Genomic DNA, 18424 nt, shown 5'->3' with positions numbered 1-18424 from the left:
CAACATAGAATAAAACACTTGTATAGCAGATATCAGGAAAGGCTAGGTAAGGCACTGCATGTCAACTTACGAGCAATGACGAAAAAAAGTTGACTGAATTATCAAACTATCTAGATACCAGATAACCGATTTCAGTTTTACTACAAATGTGTTGTTAATGTTTCCTTAATTTTCCCCATTAATTTGCCAATGAGTAAGCATATTGTATCCATAGAAATAAATAACTAGCCTATTTCAAATCCTCACGCAATGTAATATCACTGCCTGAGTAAAGAGCGATGAGGGCAATTTTTTTTTCACCAGGCCACTTTGCCAAGAAGAGGTCAAAAATTTAAGGCTCTAGGGGCATTTTTAAGCTTAAAAAATGATGGGAGAGCAACTAGCCCCTCAACCACGCCCATTCATTGCACTAACAAACTCAATCAAGAATTCCATATAGCCATTTTATTCAACATAGTTGAAAAATCCAGTAATTATGTCTCTGGGATTGTGAACTCCCTTCAGCTCTCATTGCAACGGCTGCAAGCTAACAACTCTCCCATTGTTTCCATTAATTAATTAATATTGGAAAGAGGCTATATCTGACTTTTAATGTTAATTAAATAAAAAAAACTTGGTTTTTTTTAATGAAAGTAAGGAGCGACATTAAAACTTAAAACGAACAGAAATTACTCCTTATATGAAATGGTCTTTTCCTTCTCAACGCCCCGCTCTTTACGCTAAGGTTTGGCTCTCTCTCTCTTAACTGTACTTTTTAAAACAGTAAAAAACTTTAGCGTAAGGAGCGGGGCGTTGAGGAGGAAAAGCGGGGCATTGTACATACAATATATTGTAAAAATAGATTCCAACTTCTTATGAACACGATAGTGGTATCTAGCCAGATGGACTATGAAAGCCATTCTAACATTTTGATTTAGCTAATACCTTCTACATGACAGCCTTTAGCACACAATAACAATCTCCTGTTCCTGCATACTAGAATGATTAAATGGTTTGCGCGTCCCCATATGGCTAAAATAATTGACGTGCAGAGGGGAAAATTGATTACTGGAATTTGGTTATATTTGAAGTGCACCCGCTTTTGAAGTAATTCTTTAGAGGATGTTATAAGATAATATTGGGGGTTGTTCTTAGCGCATTCTTTAGTAATAGTCTTTTACTCTATTGGAACTTGAATGTGCTATTATAGATGAAATAAAAGGGAGAGTACCATTATGGCTAGAACACAGTACACTCCTGGCACGTACGCAGGGGGGGGCCTTCGCCCCCCCCCGAAATTTTGTGAAATGTTTAATTTCCCCATGGTTTCTTGGGATTTCTGGCAAAAGTAAGATATTTATTAAGAATATAGATACATGTGTGAAGACTTTTTTGGGGGATTTTTCAGCATGCAATTATCCGGTCAAGTCAAGCCCAATTATTAACCCAGTTTCTGTCTAACTTTTTACCCTTTTTGAAGTAATTAGCAATTGTACTGTTATTTATTTTTGTAAAGAGAGTTTGCTTTCCACAGCAAAATAGAATTATCCTTGATATTAGGGCGTTTATCCCCCCTTTTCAGGATAAAGTACAGCTTTTAATGGATCAATTTTGGAAACTATCATTTTTCATTAAAATCTACGTTTTTTCAATAGAAGAACTATCCCCCCAGCACCAATATTTCATTGTTAATCCTAAAATTTCCCTTTCAGTGGGATATAATAGATTAATCACTGGTTCTAAATCGCTATGAACGTAACCTGAGCCTAAAACGTACTTTTGAGGCTTCAGTCTTCTTCCCCCCATCCGCTACAATATTAAAGATTAAAGCTAATCTATATTTTCCGATATACGTGCTGTTTGCATTACTAAATAAAAAGGTACTACTTTATATCTGCTGTTTCGAAGGTTTTGGCCCCCCCCCCCGAAAAAAAATTCATGCGTACGTGCCTGGTACACCCACATATATGATCAAAAGTATTTCTTTTCCTGTTCACTACACAGAACTTAGCAGTTATAATAGAGGCAGATATTGAACAAGCATACCAATGTAATTAGGCTACAAAATGCTTAATTGCAGTAGTCTAATATATTTGCCAAAATATTCAACTTGTTTTATAAACAAATAATCCAATTTTTCTTGGTAGCCTTAATAATTTTTGTATTTATTTGTTTTCCATGAAACGTAATGTACAACAAGTTTGGATTTAATAGTATTAACAAACTATCGATATTAGCCCAGGTTTACCAAATTTACCCCCATGAAATTCCCAATGATAGAAAATGATAGAAAAAAACCAAAGATAGGAAAAAAAGGATGCTACATTCATATCATTTTTAGTACTATTACTACTGCTACAACCATTACTACTAATGAAGCTAAGGGTTTTAAAGATATACTTTTAGGGCATATTTGGGGGGTGTTGAAATAAATCAAAACGCACAAAATGCATGTAGGTTGTGTCTGGGTTCGAACCCCTTTATTATCAGCTTAGTGTATATTTTCTGTGATACATAGATTTACCTATAATATAACTTCTATTGGCGCGTTGAAACCTTGTAGAGGCTAGCCTGTTCTCAATGACAGTAATAATTTCGCAAAAGGGAATATATTGTTGCGTACATTGCAAATAAAGGGAATTTTATTTAGAAAAAGGAATACGAAACAAATGAAGTCTTAAAAAGTAAACATTGCAAACAAAGCGACACTGCGAAAAAGTTTATCCATAGAAGGGTCTATATCCATAGCCACCATAAGGTCGGTATCCACCATAGCCACCGTATCCTCCACCGTAACCACCGTACTTGCTATATCCAAATCCTTTTGAAAATCCTGTAATAAACAATATTTAAGGTGTAATTGTCGAATTGTGAAGTAGTGTTTACGAATTGCTAAATGTAACAAAGTTGGAATTTTAAATTTTGTTCTTACGATTTGGATAAAATGCAACTTGAACCGAGTATTATAATATAATTTTAAATATTCTTGTGTTCAATAAATATGTAAAATTGCATTTCCAAATTAAATTGTGACAAACTTTATTTTTTTCAGGGCATTATAAGTAATTACAACTAAATTCTAGGACGTTTAAATCCTTCTTCTATATCCAAATCCTTTTGGAAATCCTGGAAAAAATAATAATGAAAGCATAGTTAGTAAATTTTGAAGCATCATTTACGTTATGCCAAAAGTGACAAACTTGGTATTACATATTCTTTCCTCACATTTTTGATAAAATTTAATTTTAATTAGTCAAGCAAATATAAATTTAAATATTTTTATTTTCCAACAAATAAATAGATAGATAGGCATTACAGGCAATTCCACTTTATCTTAGGAAGTGTACCTTCCGCTCAAATTAGTCCTCAAGACCTACCCAAAATATAGTATCTCTAATGCTGGTCAGACAATAAATAGCCCCCATTTTTAATTAGAAACTTAGAATAAGTACGACATAGACTATCATGTATATTAGGGGGGCTGCTGTCAAGTCAATTCCAGAAATGAAGCATGACTAGTTTTTGATAATTTCACGAAAATTAAAAAGTTAGGAGGTTTGTGGTGGCAACAATCTGATGTAATGATTGCCTTTGAAAACTTTTAACTCTTAATTTTATTGTTTAAAGGGTTAATGGGTAATTAATTTTTTTATTCTTAAGGTATTATAATAAGAAATTTTAATAATAAAAGGGGCTCTTCGTTACATTGCTGTGTTTTTAAAACATTGGCTCTTGAAGCATTGGAGAACATATGTCAAAAGACTACCATTAATAGTGGGGAGTTGAGGAAGCATTAGTCTCCCTCATATAATGATACCTTCTATTTAGTTTGTAATTATTCACGTTCAATTTAATGTAATAACCTTGTTTCTGAAACAAACAAGTTGAAAGGGATAGAAAATTGGCTCTAATTGAAAATACTTTGTAAATTTGCTGATTACCGATTTTAAAATCATAATCTTGCTCTGGAGAAATACTGCTAATTGAATTGTCGAATTATAACAGTTAAAATGAAATCTGGTCGCTAAGGTCCCTTTTTTAAATCTAATCAGTTGGTAGAATACTATTTCTGAAACACCTGATTATACAGATAATTATAATCCATGATTTTAATACGTGACTATAATCCAGAGTGTCGTTGGGGAATAGCTTTAGTAAGGGTTTTGCCACTGATCAGCAAATCCATAAACCTAAGTATAAATCTAAGTAACCCGTAAATGTAAATCTATGTCAGCAAACCCAAAGTTTGAATGCCTGGAATAGAGTAAGTTTGAAACAGAAATGTATCCGTCTATTTCCAAAAATAATTGTCTGATTTCCTATGAACAGATACGTGCACAGGAGAAAAGCCTATATGTTCTCTCTGGGGTCTTGATAGTATTATATCTCTTCCTTAAGTTTTTACACCGTGTGCATAAATTTCCAATTTTTGACGTAATTTTCGAGATTACGGCCTCCGAACTGTTGCTCCTTCTCTCTGAAGTAGAGTCCTTCGCAAATTCTTGAATAGAATAAAGATTTCAGCAGAAGGAAAAGAAAGAAATATATGTTGCTCCCACGCCATGATAACAGTTGCATTTAGGGATGGGATCTTGCTCAACAACACTATTTAAGTCAAAGCAAGATAGGCGAGTGTAGATGCTGCTTCAACCTCTTAATAGGTAATTTGTTGTTTGTAGGTTAGAAAAGAAGTCGTTTATTTTTCTCACCGGCGCTCTACTTTCTTTTAATTTAGATCATATGCTTTTCACTGATATAGAAGGATACAAAGTCAAGTCTTCTCATGCAATTAAGGCCCTTATACAAAACTTACATCGAATCAGTTAATTTTTTAACATTGTGAAAAAAATGTGAGTGACAAAAAATCTTACCCTTAAAGAAAAATTTGTTCTCTGCATCATCTTCAGCCGGCAGTTGTTCGTCTCTAGGCAATTGTTCTTCCCCACGTAACTGCCCTTGAGCATAAGCTAAAAAAAGAATAATTTCTACTATTTCTGTGTTCAAATTTAAGGCGTGTTAATCAAACTCTCTAAATTTTATGAGGAAGTGAAAACAAATTTCGAGGCTTTTTCTAGAAACAATTTTTGGTAGAAGAGCGAACAAGTATAATCCAGGTTTAAATTTAGTGTGAATAATAATTATGTAGACTCATTTAGTATTTGTCGCAGCATTTTTTGAAGACTGTACAGTAAGAGATTCATAATTATTTATTGTCCCAACCATTGTCCCTCTATTTCTACCATCTAGCAAAATTAATACTGCTCTACAAATGTGATCTATGAATAAAGTTTACAAAAATGTTTTTTTCCATCACTTAACTCATTTGGAAAAAAGAATACAAAGCACATTGTTTGGTTTAGAATACGATGCTACGTAGTTTTTGCTCATCAATTTTTTTTAGAAAAAAAATCGTAGAAATTTGTGTTTCGATGGTTATCTGAACTCAATTCTAAATGAAGGGTCCCTAATATCCATTTTTTTTATTTTAAGTTGTAGCCAAATCGTGCTCGATATTTCAAAATCCCTTTGTAACTTTATGGCAACGTTTGGCATAGTGTTAGTCCTGAATTCCATATACTTTTATTCAACTGACTCACTCCACATATTTCCAAATTAGGGCTTTGAAAAAAAAACCTTGTCATTCCTTTAGCAAAAACAAGAATAATTGTATATGGGTAATGGTTGGGCTATCGGCCTAAATCTCGGAGCGATTTTCTCTAAATCGCTCTAAATCGGAGCGATGTTTCCTAAATCAAGAGAACTTGGGCTCTACTTCATGGGAGGTTTGGGGGGTGGGGTCGTAACTGAAGCATTTTTGGGTTTAGTTCGTTTGTCTCCAGTATAAGATTCTGATTAAAGCAACACGAGAAACCAATGTGCGAAACAATTAAAAACATGGGGGAGAGGGCGCCAAAAACGGCTAAAAAATCATAATAGCGGGAAAATTATATGTCATAAAATGGTAACAAGTATGGAAAGGTAAAATGCCTGAGTTGTCAACCTTAGGGAGTGGAGGAAGGCCACTCACGTATGTTTGTGATGGCAAAGGCATGAATTGGATAAGGTCGCTCGCAAACAACTCACTGAGTGAACCTTTTGCTAACCAAAAGGCCTGTATGGTGGTTTTCGGCTGCTTCCTTGTAAAAATAAATACTGATTGCCATAACTTCTAAAAAAAGGAAAATTAAAGAAAGAGACTTACAAAGTGAAACGGCAAAGACTAAAAACAAGCTTAAAAAAATCAAAACTTTCGACATCATGTAGATAAATCTGATCTGAATTTTATGTCAACTGTTCGTATTTTAACTGACGAGATCTTTGAACTTTAGTTTCAATTTATAGCTGCTGTTTGGTTATCCCATTTACTATAGTTAAAAATAGTGTGGATTTTCCGTAATATTATATCGATTGCATAAACTGTAATTTTCAGCGGCAGTGCGCAGTTTTGCGGGTATTTTAGGTATTCTTACATTAATGAATGACTACGTGTTTTGAGCAGGACATACCCTTGCAATAACTAAGAAGCTTTTACAGACAACTATGAAGCCAATTTTGTCTTCGATTTTAATCATTTTTAATGTTTGAAACACTTGCAGGTTACGCAGTGTTTTTTCTGCTGGTAGTCTACACAGAAAACGAGCTTTTTTGTTACTCCTTTTTTTTGTTATTTTTATTTCTGATCATTGTTATGAACGGGCCATGCCCCATATAATATCCTGGTCACAGGGACAATAATTTTACAAACACTTCTGTAATTAAACAATTAGTTCTACGTTCTTTTAATTAACGGGAGCAAAAAAGAAAATATCTACTTTTCTCCTTCAATAATTTGAATTCCTCTTCAGAAAATTAAGTGGTGAGGTATGAAGTGTTGAAAGAGATGAAGTATATACTTATACTTATGTTACACTCAGAATTTTCTTTTAATGGGGAGTAATATAACAGAAAAGTTTGTGATAGGAGTAAAAAGTGTAGTTCAACCTCACATCGAAAAACATTTATTGCATGTAACATATACACTATATTAGACTAATACACATTATCCGATTCAATAAGTTTTCCTATACGTGATGAATTATGAAAATGAGCAGGTTAATTTACTGAAAGTCCAAATTTTCAAGTAGTCTTTCTGGAAAAAATTGGCATTTTTGGCAATCGAGCTGAAATTTTACAACGATATAGTCCCTGGTATAGGAATACAAAACGGCAAAAAAAAAAAAATTATATAGGGCAAAGACAGTACAAAAATCAAAAGTTTACCAAACTAAATATGCTTCAGCTGAAAAAACCGCTCTAAAAGGAGTTCACAATATTGCTCTCATGAGACAGTCTTTATTGATTTTCTTTTTTATTTATTTCAGCTTCAAAGAGCCATTGTTTGCTCTGCAATAAGCTTCAGAGACTGCAGCTCTTATGAAATGAAAAAAAAGATAAGCACTTAAGCAACAACTCTATTTTCTACAGTCACAGTAAAAGTAAAATAGGAAAAGAACAAACTTGATCAAACAGTTCGTGGTAACGAACTGTAGTAAGGAGCGACCCGGCGCAACAGTAAACGAAACTCTAAAGAACGGAATTTTGATGCTAAAATATACATCAAAAGAATCGGATTTTCATGCTGATTTTATATATATAAGTTTCATCAAATTTAGTCTTTGTCATCAAAAGTAACGAGCCTGAGAAAATTTGCCTTATTTTGGAAAATAGGGGGAAACACCCCGTAAAAGCCATAGAATCTTAACGAAAATCACACCATCGCATTCGGCGTATCATAGAACCCTGTAGCAAAAATTTCAAGCTCTTATCTACAAAAATGTGGAATTTCGTATTTTTTGCCAGAAGACAAATCACGGGTGCGTGTTTATTTGTTTGTTTGTTTTTTTCATTCTCCCAGGGGTCATCGTATCGACCAAGTGGTCCTAGAATGTCGCAAGAGGGTCCATTCTAATGGAAATGAAAAGTTCTAGTGCCCTTTTTAAGTGACCAAAAAAATTGGAGGGCACCTAGGCCCCCTCCCACGCTCATTTTTCTCCAAAGACAACGGATCAAAATTTTGAGATAGCCATTTTGTTCCACATAGTCAAAAACCATAATAACTATGTCTTTGGGAATTACTTACTCCCCCAGAGTCCCCGGGGGAGGGGCTGCAAGTTACAAACTTAGACCAGTGTTTCAAACAGTTCGTGGTAACGAACTGTAGTAAGGAGCGATCCGGCTCAATAGTAACAAATTCAAAAATTGAATTTGAGATATCAATAGCTACATCGAAAGAATTGCATTTTAGTGCTGATTTTAAATATATAAGTTTGATCAAGTTTAGTCTTACCCATCAAAAGTTACGAGCCTGAGAAAATTTGCCTTATTTAGGAAAATAGGGGGAAACACCCCCTAAAAGTCGTAAGATCTTAACGAAAATGACACCATCAGATTCAGCGTATCAGAGAACCCTACTGTAGAAGTTTCAAGTTGTAGAATTTCGTATTTTTTGCCAGAAGACAAATCACGGGTGCGTGTTTATTTGTTTGTTTGTTTTTTTTCATTCTCCCAGGGGTCATCGTATCGACCAAGTGGTCCTAGAATGTCGCAAGAGGGTCCATTCTAATGGAAATGAAAAGTTCTAGTGCCCTTTTTAAGTGACCAAAAAAATTGGAGGGGATCTAGGCCCCCTCCCACGCTCATTTTTTTCCCAAAGTCAACAGATCAAAATTTTGAGATAGCCATTTTGTTCAGCATAGTCGAAAACCATAATAACTATGTCTTTGGGGATGACTTACTCCCCAACAGTCACTGGGGGAGGGGCTGCAAGTTACAAACTTCGACCAGTGTTTACATATAATAATGGTTATTGGGAAGTGTACAGACGTTTTCAGGGGGATTTTTTTGGTTTTGGGGGTAGGGTTGAGAGGAGGGGGCTATGTGGAAGGATCTTTCCTTGGAGAAATATGTCATAGGGGAAGAAAAATTCAATGAAAAGGGCGCAGAACTAATCTGGTCATGCTAGAAAAAAACGTCAAATTCAGAGCTTAATACACAATGCTGGTTGTTCGGAGCCTCTCTATTATGGAGTATAATTTGAAAACAACACAACTATACGAGCGATAAAACATATATACCACAACCATAACTGAACTAACGAAAGAACTGCTAAGAGATAACACAACTATAAAGCGGAAACAGGTGAAAACTAACGGGAAAATAAACGAACTAAGAGGTGGAAGGGGCCCAGAGAAAAAATATAATCCTTTCCCAATTTTGAGCCTAACTTCCGCAAAGGAATAATAATGTCAGAAGCCCCGAAATACCGAATTATTTTCTTTTCAAACAGTTCGTGGTAAAGAACTGTAGTAAGGGGCGACCCAGCTCAATAGTAAACGGAACTCTAAAAAACGGAATTTTGATGCTAAGAGATACATCAAAAGAATCGAATTTTCACGCTGATTCTAAATATATAAGTTTCAATTAATTTAGTCTTTGTCATCAAGTAGCATTGTAGGAGTAGCATTGTAGGAGTAGCATTGAAACTTAAAACGAACAGAGATTATTACGCATATGAGGGGTTCTAAAAATACTTTAGCATAAAGAGCGAGGTATTTAGGAGGAGATAAATACCTCGCTCTTTATGCTAAAGTATTTTTAGTAATTTCAACTATTTATTTTACGGCCTTTCTGATTCAGGGGTCATTTTTAAAGAATTGGGACAAAACTTAAGATTTAGTGTAAAGAGAGAGGTATTAACGAGGATACAAACCCCCTTGTATACGTAATAAAAATATAAGATTATGAAAGTTTGTTACGTAAGTTGCTAATTTATAAGTTACGTATATTTTTTACTAATAAAAACGTTCTTTAAAAATTAAAAGTTCTAGTTGCCTTTTTAAGCAACCGAAAAATTGGAGGGCAACTAGACCTCCTTCTACACCCCTTATTTCTCAAAATCGTCTGATCAAAACTAAGAGAAAGCCATTTATCCACAAAAAGAATTAATATACAAATTTCATTTTAATAATTTACGTGGGGAGAGCCAAAACCAAACATGCATTAATTCAAAAACGTTCAGAAATTAAATAAAAAAACTAATTTTTTAGCTGAAAGTAAGGAGCGACATTAAAACTTAAAACGAACAGAAATTACTCCGTATATAAAATGGGTTGTCTCCTCCGCAATCCCTCGTTCTTTACGCTAAAGTTTGACTCTTTGCCACAATTCTACTTTTTAAAACATTTAAAAGCTTTAGCATAAAGATCGAGGCGTTGAAGAGCGGACAACCCATTTCACATACTGAATAATTTCTGTTCGTTTTAAGTTTTAATGTCGCTCCTTACTTACAGTTAAAAAAACTAGTTTTTTTCATTTAATACATATAATAATGGTTATTGCGAAGTGTACAGACGTTTTCAGGGGGATTTTTTTTTGGTTTTGGGGGTGGGGCTTAGGGGAGGGGGCTATGTGGGAGGATTTTTCCTTGGAGAAATATGTCATGGAGGAAGACAAATTCAATCAAAAGGGCTCAGGATTTTCTAAAACTACTATAAAAAAAAACAATGAAAAAATAAACATGAAAAAGTTTTTTCAATTGAATGTAAGGAGTACCATTGAAACTTAAAACGAACAGAGATTATTACCCATATGAGGGGTTATAAAAATACTTTAGCATAAAGAGCGATGTATTTAGGAGGAGATAAATACCTCGCTATTTATGCTAAAGTATTTTTAGTAATTTCAACTATTTACTCTACGGCCTTTCTGATTCAGGGGTCATTCTTAAAGAATTGAGACAAAATTTACGATTTAGTGTAAAGAGCGATTCATTAACGAGGGTACAAACGCCCGTATATACATAATAAAAATATAAAAATATAAAAGTTTATTACGTAAGTTAATTCTTAAGTTACGTATATTTTTTACTAATAGAAACGTTCGTTAAAAATTAAAAGTTTTAGTTGCCTTTTTATGTAACCGAAAAATTGGAGGGCAACTAGGCCTCCTTCCCCACCCTTTATTTCTCAAAATCGTCTGGTCAAAACTAAGAGAAAGCCATTTAGCCAAAAAAGGAATTAATATGCAAATTTTATTTTAATAATTTATGTGTGGAGAGCCAAAACCAAACATGCATTAATTCAAAAACGTTCAGAAATTAAATAAAATTACTAGTTTTTTTAACTGTAAGTAAGGAGCGACATTAAAACTTAAAACGACCAGAAATTACTCCGTATATAAAATGGGTTGTCCCCTCCTCAACGCCTCGCTCTTTACGCTAAAGCTTTTAATTGTTTTGAAAAGTAGAATTGTGGTAAAGAGTCAAACTTTAGTGTAAAGAGCGAGGCGTTGAGGACGGGACAACCCATTTCATATACGGAGTAATTTCTGTTCATTTGAAGTTTTAATGTCGCTCCTTACTTACAGTTATGTCACAATTAAATAAAAAAACAAGTTTTTTTTAAATGAAAGTAAGGAGCGACATTAAAACTTTAAACAAACAGAAATTACTCTGTATATGAAAGGGGCTTTTCTTCCTTAACGCCCCGCTCTGTACGGTAAAGTTTGACTCTTTCTCTTAGCTCTACTTTTTGAAAAAAGGAAAAAACTTTAGCGTAAAGGGCGGGGCGTTGAGGAAGAAAAGCCCCTTTCATATACAGAGTAATTTCTTTTCGTATTAAGTTTTAATGTCGCTCCTTACTTTCATTTAAAAAAACTTGTTTTTTTTATTTAATTTCTGGACGTTTTTTAATTAATGCATGTTTTGATCTTGGCTCTCCGCACATAAATAATTAAAACGAAATTTGCATATTAATTTTCTTTTTGGCTGAACGGCGTTCTCATAGCTTTAATCGGAAGATTTTCAGAAAAAAGGAGAGAGGGAGGAAGCCTAGCTGCCCTCTAATTTTTTGATTACTTAAAAAGGCAACTAGAACTTTTAATTGTTTTACAAACATTTTCATTAGTAAAAAATATACGTAATTTACGAACTAACTTACGTAACGAACTTCTATATTCGTATATTTGTATTGCGTATATGAGGGAGTTCACCCCTCGTCGATACCTCGCTCTTTACACTAACGCTTAAATTTTGTCCCATTTCCTTAAGAATGACCCTTGAATCATAAAGGCCGTAGAATGAATAGTCGAAATTACTAAAAATATTTTCGCGTAAAGAGCGAGATATTATGAGGAGGTAAACCCCTCATATGCAGAATAATTTCTCTCCGTTATAAGTTTTAATGCTGCTTCTCACTTTCAGTAGAAAAAACTTCTCATATTTATTTTTTCCTTGTTTTTTTAAATAATGCAAAAAAATCCTGCGCCCCCTTCATTGAAAGTCTCTTCCCCCATGAGAAGTTTTTCCATGGAAAGATCCTCCCGCGTAACCCCCCCACATCAACTCTCCCTCCAAAACCAAAAAAAATCCCCCTGAAAGCGTCCGTACACTTCCCAGTAACCATTACAATGTGTAAACACAGGTCAAAGTTTGTAACTTGCAACCCCTCCCAGGGAGACTGCGGGGCAGTAAGTCGTCCCCAAAGACATATTTACTAGGTTTTTTGACCATGGTGAATAAAATGGCTATCTCAGAATTTTGATCCGGTGACTTTTGGGAAAAAATGAGCGTGGGAGGGGGCCTAGGTGCCCTCCAATTTTTGGTCACTTAAAAAGGGCACTAGAACTTTTAATTTCCATTAGAATGAGCCCTCCCGCGATATTCTAGGACGACTGGGTCGATACGATCACCCCTGGGAAAAAAAACAAAAAAAAAACAACAAAAATAACAAATAAACACGCATCCGTGATTTGTCTTCTGGCAAAAAATGCGAAATTCCACATTTTTGTAGATAGGAGCTTGAAACTTCTACAGTCAGGTTCTCTGATACGCTGAATCTGATGATGTGATTTTCGTTAAGATTGTATGACTTTTAAAGGGTGTTTTAATTTCTAAAATGAGGCAAATTTACTCACCCCAAAGCGAAAAAGTCCCCCTGAAAACGGTTGTATACTTCATAATAACCATTACTATATGTAAACAATGGTCAAAGTTTGTAACTTGCAGCCCCTCCTCTGGGGGATTAAGACGTCTCCAACGACATAGTTATTATGTTTTCTATTAGCTTCAACAGAATGGCTATCTCAAAATTTTGATCCGGTGACTTTGGGGTAAAATGTGTGTGGGAGGGGGCCTAGGTACCCTCCAATTTTTTTAGTCATTTAGAAGGGCACTATAACTTTTAATTTAAGTTAGAATAAGCCCTCTCATGACATTCTAGGACCATTGGGTCGATACGATCACTCCTGGAAAAAAAAAACAACAAATAAACACGCATCCGTGATCCATCTTCTGGCAAAAAATGCAAAATTCCACATTTTGGAGATAGGAGCATGAAACTTCTTCAGTAGGGTCCGCTGATACGCTGAATCTGATAGTATGATTTTTGTTAAGATTCTATCACGTTTGGAGGGTGTTTCCCACTATTTTATAAAATAAGGCAAATTTTCTCAGGCTTGTAACTTTTGGTGGGTAAAACTAAACTCGATGAAACTTATATTTTTAAAATCAGCATTAAAATACAATTCTTTCGATGTAACTATTGGTATCAAAATTCCGGTTTTTTAGAGTTTTATTTACTATCCATCCGGGTCGCTCCTTACTACAGCTCGTTACCACGAGCTGTTTGGTTAATGAACTAATTTTGGTGGACAATTTGTTGATCGACAATGCTGATCAACAATCGCAACAACTTTATCAACAATTGTTGGTCAACAATAGTAGCTACGCTAACACACATTGTTTTTGTCATTGGAAATAAACAACAATATTTCCAAAATCAACTGAATGTTTTTTTTTTCATTCAGGTTCGGAACTTTTTATAAGTAGGACTAATTTTGATGAAACTTATATTTTTGAAATCAGCATAAAAACATTCAATTCTTTTGATGTATTTATTGGTATAAAAATTCTATTTTTGAAGGTTTCGGTTACTTTTCAGCTAGGTCACTCCTTACTTACAGTTCGTTACCACGAACTGTTAAAAAACGTCCGTTTACTGTAGTGGCAGTCAGTGCCTCCACATATTTTTTTTTCTAAATCCTTAAAATGCATCTGGCCATTCCTTTTAAACCTTCATTTCAATACCGAAGTCCCCATTCCCAATTTTACAATTATTACAATTCAAACAGTTCGTGATAGCGAACTGTAGAAAGGAGCGACCTGGCTCAATAGTAACCCAAACTCTAAAAAACGGACTTATTATAATAATAGTTACATCAAAAGAATTGCATTTTAATGTCATTAAGTTTATACTTAACCATCAAAAGTTACAAGCCTGAGAAAATGTGCCTTATTTAAAAAAAAGGGGAAAATACCCCCTAAAAATAATAAAATCTTAACGAAAATCACACCATTAGATTCAGCGTACCAGAGAATCCTATTATAGAAGTTTGAAGCTCATACCTACAAAAATGTGGAATTTTGTTTTTTTTTGGCCAGAAGGCAGGTCACGGATGCGTGTTTATTTGTTTGTTTGTTTGTTTGTTTTTTTGTTTTGTTTTTTTTCCCCAGGGGTGATCGTATCGACCCAGTGGTCCTAGAATCTTGCAAGAGGGCTTATTCTAGCGGAAATGAAAAGTTCTAGTTCCCTTTTTCAGTGACCAAAAACATTGGAGGGCACCTATGCCTCCAACGGTAATTATTTTCCCAAAGTCACCGGATCAAAATTCTGAGATAGCCATTTTATTCAGCGTAGTCGAAAAACCTTATAACTATGCCTTTGGGTACGACTTAATCCCCCACAGTCGCCGTGGGAGGGGCTACAAGTTACAAACTTTGACCAGTGCTTACGTATAGTAATGGTTATTTGGAAGTGTACAGATGTTTTCAGGGAGATTTTTGGTTTGGGGGGGTGTGGGAGTTGAAAAGAGGGGGATATGTTAGAGAATCTTTCCTTGGAGGAATTTATCATGGAGGAAGAAAATTTCCATGAAGGGAGCGCAGGATTTTCTGGCATTATTTAAAAAAAAAACGATGAAAAAAAATATGAAAAAGTTTTTTCAACTGAAAGTAAGGAAAAGCATTAAAACTTAAAACGAACAGAAATTATTACGTGTATGATGGATGGGCTCACCTCCTCCTAATACTTCGCTATTTACGCTAAAGTATTTTTAGTAATTTCCACTGGGGGGGGGAGGGGTTGAGAATAGGAGGATATGTTGGGGGAACTTTCCTTGGAAGAATTTGTCATGGAGGAAGAAAATTTCCATGAAGGGAGCGTAGGATTTTTGGCATTATTGAAAAAAAAACGATGAAAAAATAAATATGAAAAAGTTTTTTCAGCTGAAACTAAGGAGCAGAATTGAAACCACTTAAAACGAACAGAAACTATTACGCATATGATGGGCTCACCTCCTCCTAATACCTCGCTCTTTACGCTAAAGTATTTTTAGTAATTTCAACTATTTATTCTACGGCTTTTGTGATTCAGGGGTCATTCTTAAGAAATTGGGACAAAATTTAAGCTTTAGTTTAAAGAGCGAGGTACTGAAGAGGGGGTGGTCCCCCCCATATACGTAATAAAACATGAGAATACAAAAGTTTCTTATGTAAGCTAATATAATAATAATAAGCTACATATATCTTTTACTAATAAAAACAGTCGTAAAAAATTAAAAGTTCTAGTTGCCTTTTTAAGTAACCAAAAAACCGGAGGGCAACTAGGCCTCCTCCCCCGCTCCTTTTTTCTCATACTTTAGTGATGTATTTTCTCGAAATACCTTACCAACCATATCAATGAAAAATAAAGAGGTTGAGCTCATTATGATTTAATCAGGTCACTTTGCACTCATTAGAACTGTTATTTCAATGATCCAAAATATCTACTTGTAGAATTAATTGATTCGTTAGGTGTTCCACCAGAAAATGGAATTGTAAAATTTTTAAAGACTTTAAATTAACCCATTGTTTATTATTCTTTTCCAATACAGAATATAAATGATGTCAATTCTGGACATTTATGTTTAGAGTATATTAAAAAAGATTCAAGTGAGTGGATCCCCACAATTTTATCTATATTTTACTCCTTAATATTAATGGAAGAAGATTTCGAGAAACGATTATTTGTTTATGGTAGAAGTTGTAAATATTATAGAAATAAAAATCCTTTCTTAGTATCAAAATTTATATTTAGTTATCCAGGTATGTCAGCTTTCGCTATGTTATCCTTTACTTCTTTAAGCCTTGGCAAAATTTAAACTTATATTTAGTGCTCCAGGTATGTCCGCTTTCGCTTTGTTATCCCTTACTTTTTTAAGCCTTAGCAAAATTCTTACTGAATAACCGAACAAAATCATAGAATAGCAAAACGAAAGGCTGAGTATAAAACTGCTTATTCCTTTTACTTAGAATTGCTTGCTATGTGCAAATTGGTTGAGCTGATTAATGAACCTATGAAAACAAGAAAGGAAATAATAAATGAAAAGAGAAAAATCCAATAGGTGAAAAACGAGGATTTTGTGAGCCAGTAGCAAAATATGAAGATGAAAATCAAGCAAATATTTCGATAACGACCTCCGCCGAGTCGTCTTCAGTGCTAAAAAAAGAAAAAAGGAAAAAACAACAACAAAACCTAACCCTCTGAAGTAAACTCTTCAAGAGGAGAAAAAACATTGAATTTTTACCTATTTTGTTCTTTTCAGGAAAGCTCCCTTTCTTGGATATTTAAATTATAAGAAATACTCATAGCCTTGAATTTTCTATATGTAGAAAGCAGACCCATAATGATCGATATCAACATTTCTCGTCAAATCACCCTCCTTTTGTAAAAAGAGGGTAGTAATTTCTTTAGTCGACAGAGTTCTGAGAATATGTTCATGTAATCATGTAAAATCAGAGTTAGATTACGTTAAACATATTCTATTATGCAATAGCTACCCAACCAGCCTTATTGAAAACATAATAGATAGACGAAAAAAAACTTTCATTACATTACCATACGTCTCAAAACTCAGCGACAAACTTGGAAAAATTTTAAAAAATACATAATCTCTCAGTTTCTTTCAAAACGGAACAAAAAGTTGAACATTTTTTCAACTCGAGAAAGGAAAAAACGGACACTATACTTGGTAGTGGCGTCTACAGAGTCCCGTGTTCATTTGGAAAATTTTACATTGGTAGGACCCATCAACAACTGATGGAAAGATTGCATGAACACAAAGTTTCAATAGATAAGACCCTGAGTTTTGAAAATACAAATGACAACTTGGATTCAACTATGGCCTAGCATATATGCGAAATTCCTGACCATTTAGTTCTTTTTGAAGAGGCAACTTTAATATTTACCGTAAATGGCCTACCGTAATCAAACAGTTCGTGGTAACGAACTGTAGTAAGGAGCGACCCGGCTCAATAGTAACCAAGACTCTAAAAAATTGAATTTTGATATCAATAGCTACATTAAAAGAATCGCATTTTAATGCTGATTTTAAATATATAAGTTTCATCAAGTTTAGTCTTACCCATCAAAAGTTACGAGCCTGAGAAAATTTGCCTTATTTAGGAAAATAGGGGGAAACACCCCCTAAAAGTCGTAGGATCTTAACGAAAATGACACCATCAGATTCAGCGTATCAGACAACTCTACTGTAGAAGTTTCTAGCTCCTATCTACAAAAATGTGGAATTTTGTATTTTTTGCCAGAAGACAAATCACGGGTGCGTGTTTATTTTTTTTTTTTTTTTCCCAGGGGTCATCGTATCGACCAAGTAGTCCTAGAATGTAGCAAGAGGGCTCATTCTAACGGAAATGAAAAGTTCTAGTGCCCTTTTTAAGTGACCAAAAAAATTGGAGGCCATCTAGGCCCCCTCCCACGCTCATTTTTTTCCCAAAGTCAACGGATCAAAATTTTGAGATAGCCATTTTGTTCAACATAGTCGAAAACCATAATAACTATGTCTTTGGGGATGATTTACTCCCCCACAATCCCTGGGGGAGGGGCTGCAAGTTACAAACTTTGACCAGTGTTTACATATAGTAATGGTTATTGGGAAGCGTACAGACGTTTTCAGGGGGATTTTATTTTGTTTGGGGTTTGGGGCTGAGGAGAGGGGGCTATGTTGGAGGATCTTTCCTTGGAGGAATCTGCCATGGGGGAAGAAAAATTCAATGACAAGGGCGCAGGATTCTCTAGCATTACTATCAGAAAACAATGAAAAATAAGCATGAAAACGTTTTTTCAAATGCAAGGAAGAAGTAGCATTGAAACTTAAAACGAACAGAGATTATTACGCATATGAGGGGTTCTAAAAATACTTTAGCATAAAGAGCGAGGTATTTAGGAGGAGATAAATACCTTGCTCTTTATGCTAAAGTATTTTTAGTAATTTCAACTATTTATTCTACGGCCTTTCTGATTCAGGGGTCATTCTTAAAGAATTGGGACAAAACTTAGGATTTAGTGTAAAGAGC

The 18424-nt window shown here is 34.6% G+C and overlaps 1 protein-coding gene across 1 annotated transcript; it reads right to left on the bottom strand.

Moving 5' to 3' along the window:
- Positions 1-2599: 2599 nt before the first annotated feature.
- Positions 2600-6339, bottom strand: LOC136033071 (protein suex-1-like). Its single transcript, XM_065713669.1, has 3 exons — positions 6182-6339; positions 4851-4946; positions 2600-2812 (listed from the first exon to the last, which is right to left on the bottom strand). Exons 1-3 carry the CDS (start codon positions 6237-6239, stop codon positions 2700-2702), a joined length of 267 nt encoding a protein of 88 aa, XP_065569741.1. The 5' UTR covers positions 6240-6339; the 3' UTR covers positions 2600-2699.
- Between the last annotated feature and the right edge of the window lie 12085 nt (positions 6340-18424).

This window comes from Artemia franciscana, chromosome 11 (genome assembly GCF_032884065.1).
Source record: "Artemia franciscana chromosome 11, ASM3288406v1, whole genome shotgun sequence".
Lineage (NCBI taxonomy): Eukaryota > Metazoa > Arthropoda > Branchiopoda > Anostraca > Artemiidae > Artemia > Artemia franciscana.
The sequence above is the reverse complement of the archived record's forward strand: the minus strand, read 5'-3'. Positions and strand labels throughout refer to the sequence as shown.

Coding starts and splice junctions, on each gene's coding strand:
- LOC136033071 (XM_065713669.1), bottom strand. CDS start 6,239: ATGATGTCGAAAGTTTTGATTTTTTTAAGCTTGTTTTTAGTCTTTGCC. Junction 4,947..6,181: donor AGTCTTTGCCGTTTCACTTT/GTAAGTCTCTTT, acceptor TTCTTTTTTTAG/CTTATGCTCAAGGGCAGTTA. Junction 2,813..4,850: donor GAACAAATTTTTCTTTAAGG/GTAAGATTTTTT, acceptor TGTTTATTACAG/GATTTTCAAAAGGATTTGGA.